This window comes from Erpetoichthys calabaricus, chromosome 1 (assembly GCF_900747795.2).
Source record: "Erpetoichthys calabaricus chromosome 1, fErpCal1.3, whole genome shotgun sequence".
NCBI classification, from domain to species: Eukaryota; Metazoa; Chordata; class Cladistia; order Polypteriformes; family Polypteridae; genus Erpetoichthys; species Erpetoichthys calabaricus.
In genome coordinates this window covers 278,670,751-278,689,686 of record NC_041394.2, presented here as the reverse complement: position 1 = coordinate 278,689,686, position 18,936 = coordinate 278,670,751, and the positions used below count along the sequence as shown (strand labels likewise).

The 18,936-nt window shown below is 39.6% G+C and overlaps 1 protein-coding gene across 4 annotated transcripts in view; it reads right to left on the bottom strand.

Moving 5' to 3' along the window:
* itpr2 (inositol 1,4,5-trisphosphate receptor, type 2) overlaps nucleotides 1-18,936 on the bottom strand; it is a 1,448,083-nt gene that overhangs the window by 1,144,861 nt on the left and 284,286 nt on the right. For all 4 annotated transcript variants that reach the window (XR_007935422.1, XM_051929951.1, XM_051929945.1 and 1 more), the window contains 4 exons: nucleotides 18,081-18,204; nucleotides 17,931-17,997; nucleotides 11,704-11,857; nucleotides 9,763-9,930 (listed from right to left, as the gene is read on the bottom strand). Coding sequence is in view for 3 of the 4 variants with exons in the window: in XM_051929951.1 (XP_051785911.1) it covers nucleotides 9,763-9,930; nucleotides 11,704-11,857; nucleotides 17,931-17,997; nucleotides 18,081-18,204 (513 nt within the window). In the remaining variant the exon portion in view is untranslated. The remainder of the gene's footprint in view (nucleotides 1-9,762; nucleotides 9,931-11,703; nucleotides 11,858-17,930; nucleotides 17,998-18,080; nucleotides 18,205-18,936) is intronic.

Below are 18,936 nucleotides of genomic sequence, written 5' to 3'. Positions count from 1 at the left end.
TATTGCTCGTATTCACCCTGCGATGTGCTGGAACCCTGTCCAAGATTTGCTCCTGCCTCACACACAATGCTTGCTGGGATGGGTGCAACCCTGAATGGATGGCATAAACAAACAAGTATAACAAAGATTGCTTTAAAGTTCTGAACACTCCGTGGTCTAAGTTTATAACTAGTTTTAATTTCACAAAGACGTTTATCGTGTGGAGATTGGTTATGTGGAGAAAGAAAAAGGAAGGATAGGAACTGGGGGTTTGGTACGTCAGACAGAGACAGCACACATGCAATAAAGAAAGCCCGCTCAGAAGAACATCCACTGAATTTTGTGTTCGTGTCTCCGACCACCAGATCACGAACCCAATATTTACACAATATTTAAGTTAAACCTGTGTGATACCCATTCATACATCCAGTTTTTTAGAGCCTCGTCACACCTGCCATAAAGTTCTCTACACTGAACGTAAACCTGGGGACCGTGCATGTTTAATACCTGCTTTAATGCATTTCATCATGAAAATTTGTCTTACCATTCTACATTTTTAGAGAGCAGGAATATCATGAAGTGAATGTATTCTGTGCGGCCATCGCTGCCTGTGCGTCCTCTTAGTACAAGAGGAAGTCAGTTTTAGAAGCACGTAGCGATTAACAACTGGGTCGGGGAACACTTAACACAAAGCATTTAATGTGCTACATTAACTTATGATGGGGTTTGAGAAAATCTAGTAAATTAAACATTAATTCAGTTTATGACATTCTACTTTAATGACAAAATAAACTGAGAATAAAGTGGAAATATCGACTTTAATCTCAACATAAATGATGAGAATAAAGTAGAAATGTCGACTTTAATCTCGACATAAGTATCGAGATTAAAGTGGAAATGTCGAGAATAAAGTCAACATGTTGATATTATTCTCGACATATAGTTTTTTTTTTCTTCACTTTGTCTGAATTTTTTTTCTTCACCGTGGCCCTAATATGCTTCCATAGGGGTATATCACAAATAGCATTAAATGTAAGTTGCAGTTTTATTATTTATGTATCTAACTTAGCTTGAAGCAAGGTCCATATTAATGTAGTTTGCCTTAATGATGGTTCAGTTGGTAAAGATGTCATCACCAAGTTGCACTTATTTTATTCTATTTTATTTTAATTTGGTGAATACTGAGTAGTGCACCTGGGCTTGAAGTCTTGGAAGTAATAGTATTATTACTGGAAGTTGTACTTTTATTTATTTTATTATTATTTATTAGTTTAAATATTATGCAGTTTAATGATGGTAAAGTTGTTTAAAAAGTCACTTTAACGTGTCAGTGGACAGAGATTGTTAACAATAACAAAGTGTAGTTGGTTTAAAAAAAAATGTACTATTTATTCTGTTTCTAAGACATGTTCAGTGCAATACAACTTTTGACAAGCACCTCTGGACATTTTACTAAGTCTAAATGCCTCTTTGGATGGTTGAAAATATGATGTCAAAATTTTAGTTTAAGTTGTTTGCAAACTTTGTTCAATAAAAAGGCTCTATATTTTGACTGCATCTGTCATGTAATGTGATTCCTGCTCTACATTAGTGCCACCCCCTTGAAAACTATCACTTTATGGGGCCATGCAAACCTGTATTAATACTTGTGTGCACATTAAAATGTTTTTATGTACAATGTACAATTCTCATGACAGTGGAATAGGTCGTTCTTAGCCAGTAATTGCAGTGGAGAATGTGGTTAACATCCACTCATGCATGGGAAAACAAAACCGTCCAATACCGTGAAACCGGTATAATTTTGAAAAATACCATGATATAGAATTTTGGTCATACCGCCCAGCACTAGTTACTTCTCTAAAATTATAAATAACAATGCTGGTAAACTAAGAGTCTTACTCTCTACTATTGATCGTTTTGCTAAACCCAGGTCACTCAATGGAATGCCTCCAAAAAACTTCCAGTGAAACTTGTGAGGCTTTTGCTATATTTTTTAATCACAAAATTAATGATATTAGAAATAATATAGTACATCCTCTCAATACTGATCCTATTAAACCCCGGTATTCCACTTAAAGCGAATTAAATTCTTTCAACAGGATAGATATACCCCATTTACATAGATTAATTTCTCAACTGAGACCCTCCCTGCATCCTTGACCCAATACCAACAAGTATCCGGAGAGCTAATTGATAGTGTTCTTGACATAGCAAATTCATCATTAGATATAGGGTTTCCCAGACTGTTAGGACTGCTGCTGTTGTTGTTAAACCCCCGCTCAAGAAAAATAATCTTAAGTCCTCAATTTTTTAAAATTTTAGACCTATTTCAAACCTGCCCTTCTTAAGTAAAATCCTAGAAAAGGCAGTCATTAAACAGCTAAATGATCACTTGAATAAACAAACATTCTGCTCTTGACAAGTTTCAGTCAGGTTTTAGAATAAATCACAGTACAGAAACTGCACTCGTTAAAGTAGTAAATGACTTGAGGGTAAACGGGGACTGAGGCAGTTTATCTGTTGTCATCCTCCTAGATCCGAGTGCCACATATGATACCACTGATCACAATATTCTTACAGATTGCATTATTCAGTGGGTGGGTCTCTCTGGCAGTGTCTTAAATTGGTTTCAGTCTTACTTAACAGGCAGAAAATTCTTTGTTAGTTGTGGTAATTATACTTCAAAGACACATGATATTTCTATATGGTGTTCCACAAGGATCTATCCTGGGTCCACTGCTCTTTTCGATATACATGCTTGCATTGGGTCAGATTATTTCAAGGCATAACAAAAGCTACACACTTATGCTAACAACACACAACTGTATTTATCAGTAGCACCTGATGACCCCGACTGTCTTGGTTCACTGACCCAATGTCTTGTGTGTTTCTAAGTGGACGAGTAGTAATTTTCTAAAACTAAATAAGCAGAAAACAGAAATCTTAGTGATTGGCAAAAATGGATATAATGAGGGTATTAGAAATAAACTTGATCCATTAGGCTTAAAAGTCAAGACAGAGGTAAAGAATTTAGGGGTAACTAATGAATCTGACCTAAATTTGAAATCACATATTAATCAGATTACTAGGATAGCATTTTTCACTTAAGAAATATAGCAAAAGTTAGATCCCTTATAACTTTGCAAGATGCTGAAAAATTAGTTCACGCTTTTGTTTTCAGTCAACTAGATTACTGTAATCCACTCCCTATTGGGACTACCCAAAAAAGACATCAATCGATTGCAACTAGTGCAGAATGCAGCTGCCAGAATCTTAACTAGGAAAACAAAACCTGAGCACATCTCTCTAGTTTTGATGTCACTACATTGGTTATTCGTGCCATTTACCAAGCCTTAAATAATCTTGTTCCATCATATATTTCAGAATGCCTTTTAACTTACATTCCAAATAGTAACCTTAGATCTTCAAATGAGTGTCTGCTTATAATTCCAAGAGCTAAACTTAAAAAAAAAGTGGTGAGGCAAAAACTCGTAGATCCGGCCCACCTTAAATCGCTTCTTAAAACCATTCTCACCTCTCCGCCAGCGTCTTTTGTCATCCAAATGTACTGATAAAGACAAGCTGCAAACAGCCGGCTATTCCATCCCCCCAACGACTTAGAACGTAAACAAGCTTTTCCCAGCTCATGCCTTGATTGATTATCTGGGAGTGAAGTGGAGTTTTAGAGTAGAAATAATAGATTGTTATTTGGAACACACGCATTTCATATGTGTTGCATTTCTACAGCAATCTGTGTAAACGCATTGTTAAAACAGAAACATTTTATATATTCTAGTAGCAAATGACAAAATGTAGGCATAAACTATATAATGTATGAAGCCTGAAGTCCAAATATCAAAGAAACACTTTCACAAAAGGTACAAAAAAAAAAGCCACCACCAAAAAAGCCGCCTTAGTGTGTGACATTGACACACATTAGCTATCACTGCTTCCGTGGCGCAACAGTATCAGTCGCTGACTGGGAATCAGAAGGTCATGAGTTCGATCCTGCACAACTTCCTTTTGAGAAGTGTTCTTTTTTTCACTATTTTAGAATAAAAAGATAAATTTGATTTCAGTCTGTAACAGCCGGTGTAATTTATGATATTTGTAAAGGTTAGCTTTATTTTTTTTAAAATTCACTTTTCATTGTCTCAGTCGCGTTCAGGATCCTTTCCTACCCCATCTGACACTGCTGTTTTCACATAAAGACTCGCTATAGTTCTGCAGTGTATCACAATACATACAACCGCGTGTTTTTTTCCCCCAATATTGCCAGTCCCCACGTGTTGCTGTATGCTGTTTCTTTTGTACTCCAGGACATGCAGAGGAAAGCATAGTAAAGAGCAGTAACTTCAGCACTATATGCAATCATCAGACACTCCCCATCTGATGCTGCTGTTTTCACATAAAGACGTGCTAAAGCTCAGCAGTGTACTTGTGGCTGCATTGTCGTACCAATGCTTGCGAACTGAAGTGTCTGCATGCACTTTTCGTGGCATTACACGTGTATTTTTTGAGTATGCCCATGTAGCTCAAACACAGGAACATATGTTGATGTAAAAGTATAACAAAACAAGTGCACATTTATTCAAGACTATAACCGAAGAAAACAGAAAGCAAGTTACAGTAGGCGGTTGATATGACAGCTTGCGTGGTGGAATGCTAAGAACTGCTGATTTCCATTCCGTGCTATATAACTGTTAACATTTGAATCTGATGATTGCATATAGCGCTGTCTTATTCAGTGTGCGCAAGAACATGCAGGTGGCCAGTTGCTGCGTGCTACAACGCACATTTAAAAAAAAGAAAGAGACAAATATATGTGACGTTTTGAAGAAATCATTTTATGACGCGAATAGTACCAATCAGAAAACATCGTCGAAGTAATGCAATATTATTTGAAAACGAACAGCGTCAGATCGGATGTGAAGTTATACTGGTGCTGTTTGAGTCAGATCAGAAGCTGAATAAGCTGAAAAAGCTCCTGTTCTGACTCTAAGTAAAAAAGCATGAATTAATCAACAGAAATAACCGCGATTGACATTTTAAAGTTAACGATTTACCATGCATACCAATTTATAAATGTAATGTCCGTTTGAGGAAAAAAAAAAACACTTTCTTCAAAGCTGAGAATCGAACTCACGTCTCTGTAGCACAATAGGGCAGCTGTGCTCCAAGCTGGTGTATCATCCTTGTAACCATTTATAAATTGGTATGCACTGTAAATCGTTAACTTTAAAATGTCAATCGCGGTTATTTCTGTTGATTAATTCATGCTTTTTTACTTAGAGTAAGAACAGGAGCTTTTTCAGCTTATTCAGCTTCTGATCTGACTCAAACAGCGCCAGTATAACTTCACATCCGATCTGACGCTGTTCGTTTTCAAATAATATTGCATTACTTCGACAATGTTTTCTGATTGGTACTATTCGCGTCATAAAATGATTTCTTCAAAACGTCACATATATTTGTCTTTCTTTTTTAAAATGTGCGTTGTAGCACTCAGCAACTGGCCACCTGCATGTTCTTGCGCACACTGAATAAGACAGCGCTATATGCAATCATCAGATTCAAATGTTAAGTTATATAGCACGGAATGGAAATCAGCAGTTCTTAGCATTCCACCACGCAAGCTGTCATATCAACCGCCTACTGTAACTTGCTTTCTGTTTTCTTCGGTTATAGTCTTGAATAAATGTGCACTTGTTTTGTTATACTTTTACATCAACATATGTTCCTGTGTTTGAGCTACATGTGCATACTCAAACAATACACGTGTAATGCCACGAAAAGTGCATGCAGACACTTCAGTTTGCAAGCATTGGTACGACAATGCAGCCACAAGTACACTGCAGAGCTTTAGCGCGTCTTTATGTGAAAACAGCAGTATCAGATGGGGAGTGTCTGATGATTGCATATAGCGCTGAAGTTACTGCTCTTTACTATGCTTTCCTCTGCATGTCCTGAAGTACAAAAGAAACAGCATACAGCAACACGTGGGGACTGGCAATATTGGGGGGAAAAAAACACGTGGTCGTATGTATCGTGATACACTGCTGAACTATAGCGAGTCTTTATGTGAAAACAGCAGTGTCAGATGGGGTAGGAAAGGATCCTGAACGTGACTGAGACAATGAAAAGTTAATTTTAAAAAAAAATAAAGCTAACCTTTACAAATATCATAAATTACACCGGCTGTTACAGACTGAAATCAAATGTATCTTTTTATTCTAAAATAGTGAAAATAAGAACACTTCTGAAAAGGGAGTTGTGCAGGATCGAACTCATGACCTTCTGATTCCCAGTCAGCGACTGATACTGTTGCGCCACGGAAGCAGTGATAGCTAATGCGTGTCAATGTCACACACTAAGGCGGCTTTTTTTGGTGGTGGCTTTTTTTTTTGTACCTTTTGTGAAAGTGTTTCTTTGATATTTGGACTTCAGGCTTCATACATTATATAGTTTATGCCTACATTTTGTCATTTGCTACTAGAATATATAAAATGTTTCTGTTTTAACAATGCGTTTACACAGATTGCTGTAGAAATGCAACACATATGAAATGCGTGTGTTCCAAATAACAATCTATTATTTCTACTCTAAAACTCCACTTCACTCCCAGATAATCAATCAAGGCATGAGCTGGGAAAAGCTCGTTTAAGTTCTAAGTCGTTGGGGGGATGGAATAGCCAGCTGTTTGCAGCTTGTCTTTATCAATACATTTAGATGACAAAAGACGCTGGCGGAGAGGTGAGAACGGTTTTAAGAAGCGATTTAAGGTGGGCCGGATCTACGAGTTTTTTCGTAGGCTCTGGTAATTCTAGTGTTAATGCACCTAAAATCTGGAATAGCTGATCGATAGAAATTCACCAGGCTAATATGGTGGAGCACTTTAAAAAAAAATGCTAAAACCCATTATTTTAACATGGCTTTCTCATAGCTTCATTTTATTGTAACCCTGATATTCTGTATATGCATTTAATTATCGTTTTTATTATGGCTCCGCAATTCGTACTAACCCCTCTACTTTCTCTGCTGTTCTTTTTCTGGCTTTCTGTGGTGCCGATCTGCCCCACCACCACCTGATCAAGCCACCGTGCAGTCTTACGATGATGAATTGAAAGCCAGATGTCTACAAGACCATCATCTAATTCTTCGACATGAAGCCTGAAAACCATGAGGACTGATACAGATCGTTTGTGCTAGGTAGAATGTCCAGTGGGGGCTAGGTGGTCTTGTGGCCTCTGAGCCCATGTTTTATTTCTCCAGCCCTCTGGAACTTTTTTTTTTTATGGATTTTTCTGTCCTCCTGGTCATTGGACCATACTTTATTCTTTGTTACTTAGTATTGCCTTATTGTATTTTCATATTTCTCTTTTTTTCTTTCTTCCTCTTCTAAAGAACTTTGAGCTACATCATTTGCATGAAAACATGCAATATAAATAAATGTTGCTGTTGTTTGATAAACTAGCAAGAAGTAAAAAATATAAATAAATAAAGATCATTGATATGATGGAGTCCCAGTATTTGGGCACACATTAGTCTTGAGACAAAGCAGTGATGTGAGACTAGCTTCTTCCATTGTTTGAAGCTGCAGCACCGGATGCAGTTTTTAGCACCTTTTTTGTTTCCAAACTATCTGTGCATATGCTTTGCACCTTTTCTTAGACAGAAACAACTTTTATTAGTATTATCATTTCTTTACAGGTTCGGTGTTTTCTTTCTTAGGGAGGAAGAGGGCTCTTAAGACTTGTTTTGGTGGCACACAAATAATTATGCATAGAAATTAGCCATGCAGTGCTAAACTGCCAACACACAGGCATCAGCGTTATGTATCATGAGGCAGTACTCATAATATTGTCATTATGGTCAGCTAATGTATCCCTCAAATGAAAATACTATGGGTTTTTTATTATTTTTTTTTAACACATGCAGGGTGGTAGGCTGGAGTACTGATTGGGTTGTAACATCAACATGCATGCCCAAAGCAACAATTTTATAGTACTGTAATCAGCTAGCTTAGGTCTTCAGAACCTTGGCTATGTTTAACTTTGATTATAACTTTGCATTATAACGATCGATTTACCCGCACAAGTTTATTTTTCATAGGGACACTGGTAACTGAAGCTTTTGTTTTACTCTCTTGCATTGCCACCTGGACATATCTCAATAATAACATTAATATTATTAATATATAGTTATGATCATCTTTTCTAAATGTATTTGCCATTGCTTTGTTTTACTTTGTGTTGTATTTTTATGTATGAACCATGTTATTTATAAAGCTTGTATTTTGTTTTTTGGCCTATAAACGTTCTGCAGCACTTTGAGCATGCACTCAGAGAAGAGTGCTATATAAACATAAATTGAATTGAATGAATTGAACATAGATGAGCAACTTTTCAGTCTGTAATCAGAATATAAGTTAAATATGTAACTGTGCTCTGTGCAAATATTTTAAATCTGCTTTTCTTTTATTTCTACTCACATGCACAGCTCAGCCAGATTTAGTACTGGGTCCCAGCATTTAGAACTGCTAGGCAAAGCATATTATGACAAGACAAGTTAAGGACAACTGTGAAATGGGCAACATGCACTATTTCTGTGTGTCAAACTCAGCATGAAATTGTATTCTCTCTTTGCCTTGTTTGGAATTGTATTATTCACCTAAGTGGGGGCCTGCACATGGAGAAAGAGTATAAAGCCTTGGAACATTGCCCGGCACACCTTTGCAGCCGACGGATGGATGGGAGATACCGTCATCTGATCCGGAAAATCCTTCCAACTCAGTGACGAAAATGGCAGACTCTATACATTGGGCCCCCCACTTCGGTGATGGTCTTACCATGGCTTCCTCGTCTGTTATGCAGCGTAAACTGTCATTAAAGAAAGCCAAGTTATTTCTCCTATAGTGATTTCTTACCGCCATATCACTAAGAGAGGGGTATCGCCTTTTTATATTATATCTATATAGTTTTGGGTTATGTAACATGCCGCAATTACAAAAGAACTTATTTCAGCAAGGGAGCTAGCGCCCCCTACTGGATACACAATCTTCCAACATTATATGTCACCAGTGCTTTCAAAATTATGTAATGAATGAAGAACAAACAAACAAATTGAAAACTGCATCAATATTTCTGCTCAAATGAAATGGTAGAAGGAAAATAACAAATGTTAAACCAAATGTGAAGTAACAGCCATAACAAGAAGTTGACTTTTTGTAACCTTTCCTTCATTTTTTTCTCAAATCTAAATTGTTTGTATCAAAAAAATTTTTTTATAGAATTATTTTTATACAAGATGCATATATATTACAATTCTGTTTTACTCTTATTTATGCATTTAGAAAAGGGTAAAATTATCTTGGAACTAATTTTTCATAAGAGTTACTGATTGGATACACTAGTATGATACAGAGAAATGATAAAATAATGATGATGATGATAATAATATGAAATGTATAAAAAAGTTGAAAAGTACTTTTCACATTTAATTTGTTTTGCTAACAAATAAAACAGTTTTAGAAATGAATGGAGAGTGCAACTTAGTTCTGGAGAAATTATTACAAACTTGCACTAAAATATTATAAGATTATTAAGGGCATTATATTATAACACTAGAAAGATTAAAACATGCATATATTACCACCACCTCTGAAGTGGATATATAGCAAAACTAATATACTATATAACAGAGGAATAATTGTTTTTGAAAATCAAATATTTATTATTAGATTAAGCAACTATTGTAAAATAAGAACATGTATTTAGAACTTACCTCATGGATTTGTTCTTTGACTTGTCCATCACTCATGTCTTGATTTCCATAACTGTTGCTCTTTTCAACCCAAAGCTCTGATTTTTCCACAGTAAGCCGTAGCTGGTCTAGGTCTGCCTTGATTTGTTTATAATTTTCCACATCTTGCTCAGACACTAGAAGTTGAACCTTTTAGATAAGACAATGAACAGCACAGCTATAACAGTCAAAGAATGTGTGTGAATAAATATGAAAAAAAATATTGCACACTGTAAAAATAATTGACAGGAAAGAATATTTATTCCAAGAACCAGAACATAACAGTTATATGTGAATCTATATTAAATATTATAGACATGTTTAATCTAAATTTAATATCAGGATTGTACTGTATCTGAAGTTAAAAAAAAAATTTGTTATGCTTGTTTTGCAGGAGACAGAATCCTAAAAATGTAAAGCTAAATAGAAACTGAATAATCCGAAGTTGGTAAAGTGTAATGTTACCGTTATCTTTAAATAGAAAACTTTAAAAGGTAAACCTAGGCATTTAGCAGATATCTTTATTCATTTTTCTTTGCCAAAAGCTTAGTTATAAATACAATCTTTTCATCATCTCTTTTAATATATTAACTTACATTATGGCCCAATCACTGTCAGTTTGGAATCTGTATGGGTTATTTCCAGGTATTGTAGATTTCACTTTCAAATCAAAAAGTAATGATTGTTAAGTTGATTAATGACCCTAAACATGCTATGTGTGTGTGTTTGTGTGTGTGTGTGTGTGTGTGTGTGTATGAAAACTGAGGTACTAATATTTACCTTTCTAAGACACCTTGTGTTACCATATGTGTTGAAGAGAAAGTACAGTAGCTGTGTGCCAGTAACATTCAAACCTAACTTTACCACCATCTGCAATGTATACTGGTTGGTTCCATGATAAGCTGATGATGTACCAAGGTGTATTATAGCCAATACACTCCACTATGAACCTACTTCAAAGTATCATTAGCATAGATGGAAACTTTGGAACTTTACTCAGATATATGAGGAAGTAAAGGTACTAGTGAAGCTGATTGACAATAGTTGAGATGTGTGTATTGCCCAGTTGAGTCTTTCAGTGATGCCAAGAAATTCAAGGCTGATGATGCGGCTTCACCTCTGATATGGTTACACGTCTGTCTCATTCAAGTTTATGTTCAGCTGTTTGGTTTTACTGATGTCAAGGGAAAGACACATTTAAGTATATTACAATATATGTCTTTGCTTTAACTGGGATAATTCATATTTGGATGTATCTGTGTCTGGCGGCATTGACCTGCATTCAGGGCCAGCACCACCATTAAGGAGAATTAGGCATTCACCTAGGGCACAGATCATGGGGTGGGAGGGGGACTGGGGGTGTGTGAGTGTGGGGACCCAGCCGCACAGGTTAGCTACCAACAGTCGGGTTGTGCATTAATAAGCTTGGGCTAGGGCACAAAATAACCTTGCACCAGCACTGCCTGCACTGCACTTTATAAACTGTCTCTAGAACCTTCAGCAGTAGATTTAACTTAAATGTTATTTAGACAGACAAATAAAACCCAGGGATATCAGAGAGTCACAAAGATTATAATCCTACACCTCCTGGAAAAATCCAAAGTTTTGTATTTGAAATGTAGAAGGGGAAACTGAAGCACCCAGATAAAGACCCACATAAATAGAAAGCACATACAAATTTCAAGCAGCATTAATTTATTTAATCTCTGATATGAACACTTGAAACAACAGTGCACATATAACATAAAATACAATAGTCATTTTCATTACAAACAGAATAGCAAGGAATATATGCAATTTATATGGTGTGCAATCCTAACACAGCTAGTATATCTGTAACATCATCAGAGAATGACAAAGAAAGTGTGCAGGCATATTACATTTTGAAACATAAAATTTAAAAAAAAATTACAAAATGATTACCTGCTTAAAAGCCTGTAAGATTTCTGCTCTTTGACTGAAATGTTTAAACAGAAGTTGCAAGGCCCCAGATACAAGAGGAGGATAGTCATGCATTATCAGATGAATAAGGACACGAAGAAAAGTTTTCCCACCCTCATGGTCCAAATGTTCAGGGCTAAAATAAAATAAAAAGAAGATCACTGAAAAAGTTCTATATAGTTTTTCCTTACATATACTGTATCACACACCAACCATTTAAAAGCTACACTAGCTTTTTTGGAAAGAAGTGCATTAATGGCATTAATTACCATGTCTAACATAGAAAAAAGCCATGGTGGAATTAAAAAATACCTAAAACATAAAGTTAGCTAGACAACCTTCTGTTTTAGATCAAGTTGGATGTAAGTATGCATATGTATTAATATGCCAGGTGGGGATAAATGGAAAATTAGGTGTTGATACAGTACGTCTACCAGGACAAATTATGCTATATGGGTAACTTAAAGGGCCGAGAGTATTTCAATCAACCATTACTGACCTATTCCATAATCTGGTAAGTACTGCTATGGCTAATACTTTCGAATTTTCATATTTTCACAAAACTGATGGTCGTGTCAAACATATCCATGAAACTTCTACACATTTTAACAAATGATAAAGAATGTGATATGTAAGAAAAGAAGTAATCAAGTAAGATTTATACAGTAAAATTTCAACTACAGACCCAGCAATATAAAAATGGTATTTAACTGCCCCTCCTTTAATCGCCACCTTATCGTGGTGGAGGGGTTTGCGTGTCCCAATGATCCTAGGAGCTCTGTTGTCCGGGGCTTTATGCCCCTGGTAGGGCCACCCAAGGCAAACTGGTCCTAGGGGAGGGATGAGACAAAGAGCGGTTAAAACAAACCTCCTATGATGGAAAACAATTTTGGACGGCGTTTTCCTTGCTCGGACGCGGGTCACCGGGGCCCCACTCTGGAGCCAGGCCTGGAGGTGGGGCTCGATGGCGAGCGCCTAGTGGCCGGGCCTGCACCCATGGGGCTCGGCCGGGCACAGCCCGAAGAGGCATCGTGGGTCCCCCTTCCCATGGGCTCACCACCTATGGGAGGGGCCAAGGAGGTCAGGTGCAGTGTGAATTGGGTGGTGGCCGAAGGCGGGGACCTTGGCGGTCCAATCCTCGGCTACAGAAGCTGGCTCTTGGGACGTGGAATGTCACCTCTCTGAAGGGGAAGGAGCCTGAGCTAGTGCGCGAAGTTGAGAGGTTCCAGCTAGATATAGTCGGACTCACCTCGACGCACAGCTTGGACTCTGGAACCAATCTCCTTGAGAGGGGCTGGACTCTGTACCACTCTGGAGTTGCCCCCGGTGAGAGGCGCCGAGCGGGGTGTGGGTATACTTATTGCCCCCCGACTTGGAGCCTGTACATTGGGGTTTACCCCGGTGGACGAGAGGGTAGCCTCCCTTCGCCTTCGGGTGGGGGGACGGGTCCTAACTGTTGTTTGTGCGTATGCACCGAACAGCAGTTCGGAGTACCCACCCTTTTTGGAGTCCCTGGAGGGGGTGCTAGACGGCATACCTTCTGGGGACTCCCTCGTTCTGCTGGGAGACTTCAATGCTCACGTGGGCAATGACAGTGAGACCTGGAAGGGCGTGATTGGGAGGAATGGCCCCCCCCGTTCTGAACCCGAGCGGTGTTTTGTTATTGGACTTCTGTGCTCGTCACGGATTGTCCATAACGAACACCATGTTCAAGCATAGGGGTGTTCATATGTGCACTTGGCACCAGGACACCCTAGGCCTCAGTTCGATGATCGACTTTGTGGTCGTGTCGTCGGACTTGCGGCCACATGTCTTGGACACTCGGGTGAAGAGAGGGGCGGAGCTGTCAACTGATCACCACCTGGTGGTGAGTTGGCTTCGATGGTGGGGGAGGATGCCGGTCAGGCGTGGTAGGCCCAAACGTGTTGTGAGGGTCTGCTGGGAACGTCTGGCAGAGCCCCCTGTCAGAAGTAGCTTCAACTCCCACCTCCGGCAGAACTTCGACCACATCCCGAGGGAGGTGGGGGACATTGAGTCCGAATGGGCCATGTTCCGTGCCTCTATTGTTGAGGCGGCTGACCGGAGCTGTGGCCGTAAGGTGGTCGGTGCCTGTCGTGGCGGCAATCCCCGAACCCGTTGGTGGACACCGGCGGTGAAGGATGCTGTCAAGCTGAAGAAGGAGTCCTACCGGTCCCTTTTGTCATGTGGGACCCTGGAGGCAGCTGATAGGTAACCGGCAGGCCAAGCGGAATGCGGCTTTGGTGGTTGCTGAGGCAAAAACTCGGGTGTGGGAGGAGTTTGGGGAGGCCATGGAGAACGACTTTCGGACGGCTTCGAGGAGATTCTGGTCCACCATCCGGCGTCTCAGGAAGGGGAAGCAGTGCAGTGTCAACACTGTATATGGTGGGGGATGGTGCGCTGCTGACCTCGACTCGGGACGTTGTGGGTCGGTGGGGGGGAGTACTTCGAAGACCTCCTCAATCCCACTAACATGCCTTCCAATGAGGAAGCAGAGCCTGGGGAATCAGAGGTGGGCTCCCCCATCTCTGGGACTGAGGTCACCGAGGTGGTCAAAAAACTCCTTGGTGGCAGGGGCCCCGGGGGTGGATGAGATACGCCCAGAGTTCCTCAAGGTTCTGGATGTTGTAGGACTGTCTTGGTTGACACGCCTCTGCAACATCGCATGGACATCAGGGACAGTGCCTCTGGATTGGCAGACCGGGGTGGTGGTCCCCCCTCTTTAAGAAGGGGGATCGGAGGGTGTGTTCCAACTACAGAGGGATCACACTCCTCAGCCTCCCTGGAAAAGTCTATTCAGGGGTCCTGGAGAGGAAGGTCCGTCGGATAGTCGAGCCTCGGATTCATTAGGAACAGTGTGGTTTTCGTCCTGGTCGCGGAACAGTGGACCAGCTCTGTACCCTTAGCAGGGTCCTGGAGGGTGCATGGGAGTTTGCCCCAACCAGTCTACATGTGTTTTGTGGACTTGGAAAAGGCATTCGACCGTGTTCCTCGGGGAATCCTGTGGGGGGTACTCTGAGAGTATGGGCTACCGGCCCCCTTGATAAGGGCTGTTCGGTCCCTGTACGATCGTTGCCAGAGCCTGGTCCGCATTGCCGGCAGTAAGTCGAACCCGTTTCCAGTGAGAGTTGGACTCCGCCAGGGCTGCCCTTTGTCACCGATTCTGTTCATAACTTTTATGGACAGAATTTCTAGGCGCAGCCAGGGCGTTGAGGGGGTCCGGTTTGGTGGGCTCAGGATTGGGTCACTGCTTTTTTGCAGATGATGTTGTCCTGTTTGCTTCATCAGGCCGTGATCTTCAGCTCTCTCTGGATCGGTTCGCAGCCGAGTGTGAAGCGGCTGGGATGAGAATCAGCACCTCCAAATCCGAGACCATGGTCCTCAGCCGGAAAAGGGGGGAGTGCCCTCTCAGGGTTGGTAGCGAGATCCTGTCCCAAGTGGAGGAGTTCAAGTATCTCGGGGTCTTGTTCACGAGTGAGGGAAGAATGGAGCGTGAGATCGACAGGCGGATCGGTGCGGCATCCGCAGTAATGCGGGCGTTGCATCGGTCTGTCGTGGTGAAAAAGGAGCTGAGCCGCAAGGCGAAGCTCTCAATTTACCAGTCGATCTATGTTCCTACCCTCACCTATGGTCATGAGCTATGGGTAGTGACCGAAAGAACGAGATCGCGAATACAAGCGGCTGAAATGAGTTTCCTCCGCAGGGTGTCTGGCTTTCCCTTAAAGATAGGGGTGAGAAGCTCAGTCATCCGGGAGGGGGCTCAGAGTAGAGCCGCTGCTCCTCCACATCGAGAGGAGTCAGATGAGGTGGCTCGGGCATCTGATCAGGATGCCTCCTGGACGCCTCCCTGGTGAGGTGTTTCCGGGCACGTCTAACCGGGAGGAGGTCCCGGGGAAGACCCAGGACACGTTGGAGGGACTATGTCTCTCGACTGGCCTGGGAACGCCTTGGGATTCTCCCGGAAGAGCTAGAAGAAGTGGCCGGGGAGAGGGAAGTCTGGGCATCTCTGCTCAAGCTGCTTCCCCCGCGACCCGACCTCGGATAAGAGGGAGACAATGGATGGAAGGATGGATGGATGGTATTTAACTGCTGAAATCTTAATTTGGTTATGTACTGTACATTTCCAAGGATTTTTGCTTTCCCAATAGCAATGCATCGTTCATAAAATTAAAAATGAAAAATTTTATTTTCTTTAATACAAACACTAGCACTAGTGGGTCCACTGCTCTTTTCAATATACATGCTTCCATTAGGTCAGATTATCTCAAGGCATAATGTAAGCTACCATAGCTATGCCGATGACACACAACTGTATTTATCAATAGTGCCTGATGACCCCAATTCTCTTGGTTCACTGACCCAGTGTCTTACTTGTGTTTCTAAATGGATGAGTAATAATTTTCTCAAACTAAATAAGGAGAAATTGGAAATCTTAGTGATTGGCAAAAATGGATATAATGAGGGTATTAGAAATACACTTGATGTATTAGGCATAAAAGTCAAGACAGAGGTAAAGAATTTAGGGGTAATTACTGACTCTTTTTAATATGTGATTTCAAATTTAGGTCATATTACTAGGACAGCATTTTTTCACTTAAGAAATATAACAAAAGTTAGATCCCTTATAACTTTGCAAAATGCTGAAAAATTGGTTCACGCTTTTGTTTTCAGTCGACTAGATTTTTGTAACACACTCCTCTTGGGACTACCCAAAAAATACATTAATCAATTGAAACTAGTGCAGAATGCATCTGCCAGAATCTTAACTAGGAAAACAAAACCTGAGCACATCTCTCCAGTTTTGATGTTACTACATTGGTTACCCGTACCATTTACAAAGCCTTAAATAATCTTGCTCCATCCTATATTTCAAAATGTCTTTAACCTTACACTCTAAACCATAACCTTAGATCTTCAAATGAGTGTCTGCTTATAATTCCAACAGCTAAACTTAGAAGTGGTGAGGCAGCCTTCTGTTGTTATGCACCTAAAATCTGGAATAGCTTACCGATAGAAATTTGCCAGGCTAATACATTGGAGCACTTTAAAAAACTGATAAAAAAACACTTAACATGGCTTTCTCATAGCTTCATTTTAGTGTAACCCTGATATTTTGTATATGCATTTAATTGTCTTTTTTTTCATGGCTCTAAAATCTGTACTAACCCCTACTTTGTCTATTGTTCTTTTTCTGGTTTTCTGTGGTGGTCATCTGCACCACCACCACCTGATCAAAGCACCGTGCAAGCCCTACATTGATGGATTGAAGGCCAGGGGTCCACATGACCATCATCGTCTAATTCTTCCATGTGAAGCCTGAAAACCATGAGGACTGATTTAGATCATTTATGTTAGATAGAATGCCTAGTGGGGGCTGGGTGGTCTCATGGCCTCGGAACCCAGGCAGATTTTGTTTTCTACTCCAGCAGTTTTTTTTTTGGTTCATTTTTTTCTGTCCTCCCTGGCCATTGGACATTACATTATTCTTTGTTAATTAGTATTGCCTAATTTTATTTTTCTATATTTTTCTTTTTTCTTTCTTCATCTTGTAAAGCACTTTGAGCTACATCAGTTGTATGAAAACATGCTATATAAATAAATGTTATTTTTTCCCCGTTTATGTACCATTGCAGAACCCATAAATTAAATTAATTTGACTTTTGATTTATATTTTTAATTGAAATTATAAAATCCAAACTGATAAAAATCCTTTTAACTTTATTGTCAATCTTTTCAAAGAGGGTATAATTAAAAAATGAACGGAAAATAAACTAATTAATAGTTTAACAAAATAATTTTGTGAAAAGTAAATGGAGGATGATCTGCTTTTTTCCCATGCTATTTTGATAAGGAATGATCATTGTCCAAGTCAATTTCAAATCTAAAACCTAACATACATAGAAATGCATGTTTTCTGCCTAGCTTCCAATACTGATATAACTCCAAACTGGACTGCAATACTCAGTAACAGAGGGAGGTTATTTTGCGATATATTTATTTAAAGAAAAAGTAGGATTATAATGCTGAAAGGAAAAACACATTAAAGTACATGACACTCTGGAAAAAAGAGCATGCGATCATCTAGGAAACATTTCTTAAACTAAAGGAGGAAAACAAAGATGAAGTAGACAAAAACATTTTTTTACCTTTGGAACACAGAGCCAAGATATCATACAGGACAATTAACATACCTCTCATCAAACATTTTTTCTGCTTGTCTTGCAATTTCATCATTTTCAGCTGGTTGCACTAAAGAAACTAAATTAGAAACACAGGCAATTAGTACTGGAAAAAATGAAACAATGTATTATCCTTAAAATTAAAACATTTTATTTACTTACCTGGCACAGCTGAAATATCAGCAAATGACATTGAATTGTCAGTTAAATCTGCACTGCCATAATCCCTCTTGAAAATTGAGAGCAAGTATGTTATTCTATAGTCCAGTCGCACATTCAGGACAAACTGGAAAAAATAAGTTACACTATTATATTACAGAATTATCATATGATCACTTTCTAAATATTGTTTTGCTTGCTGTACTCCCTATTTGTGTTATTTAATGAAGTAAAATCAAACAACATTTATCCATAACTGTTTAAGAGCTAATCTTTGAATGTTTAATGTTAATTTTAAAATTCATAATGAGTCCCACTCATTACCTGAACCCCATGAGATACTGAATTTTTGGAAACCAGACAAATGTAGCTACAATAACCACCACTGTTGCCACTCAATCAATTATAGCCTTACTAGTCATTTAGCCCGTTACAATAACGGGAGCTAGAACAGTAGTACATAAACATTAGTAGGAACAGTCTATATTAAATGGCAAGGGACTTTGACCTCATTCTTTTTGTTGGTCGTATTTTTCTTTCTTTCAGCCTTTCTTTTGTTGATGTTTACTTGCTGAGCTGACCGTTCTTCGTGGGCTGCCGCCGTGTATTGTGTGTCTTTAATTTTCTGTGACAGTAATACTGTCTTGTATGGCTCTATTCAATAAGGGCGCGCAGAAAAAGGCGAGCTTCAAAAGGGCGACCTCAATTGAGCGTGGCGAATAAAGGCGTTTATCGATAATTTAGTTCAAATGGCTCTGGAATATGTGAAGAGCAACAAAGGTGCAGAACTTTATTTACGTGCACCTTTATTCGCTGCGCCCAATTGAGGTTGCCCTTTTGAGGCTCGCCTTTTTGTGCG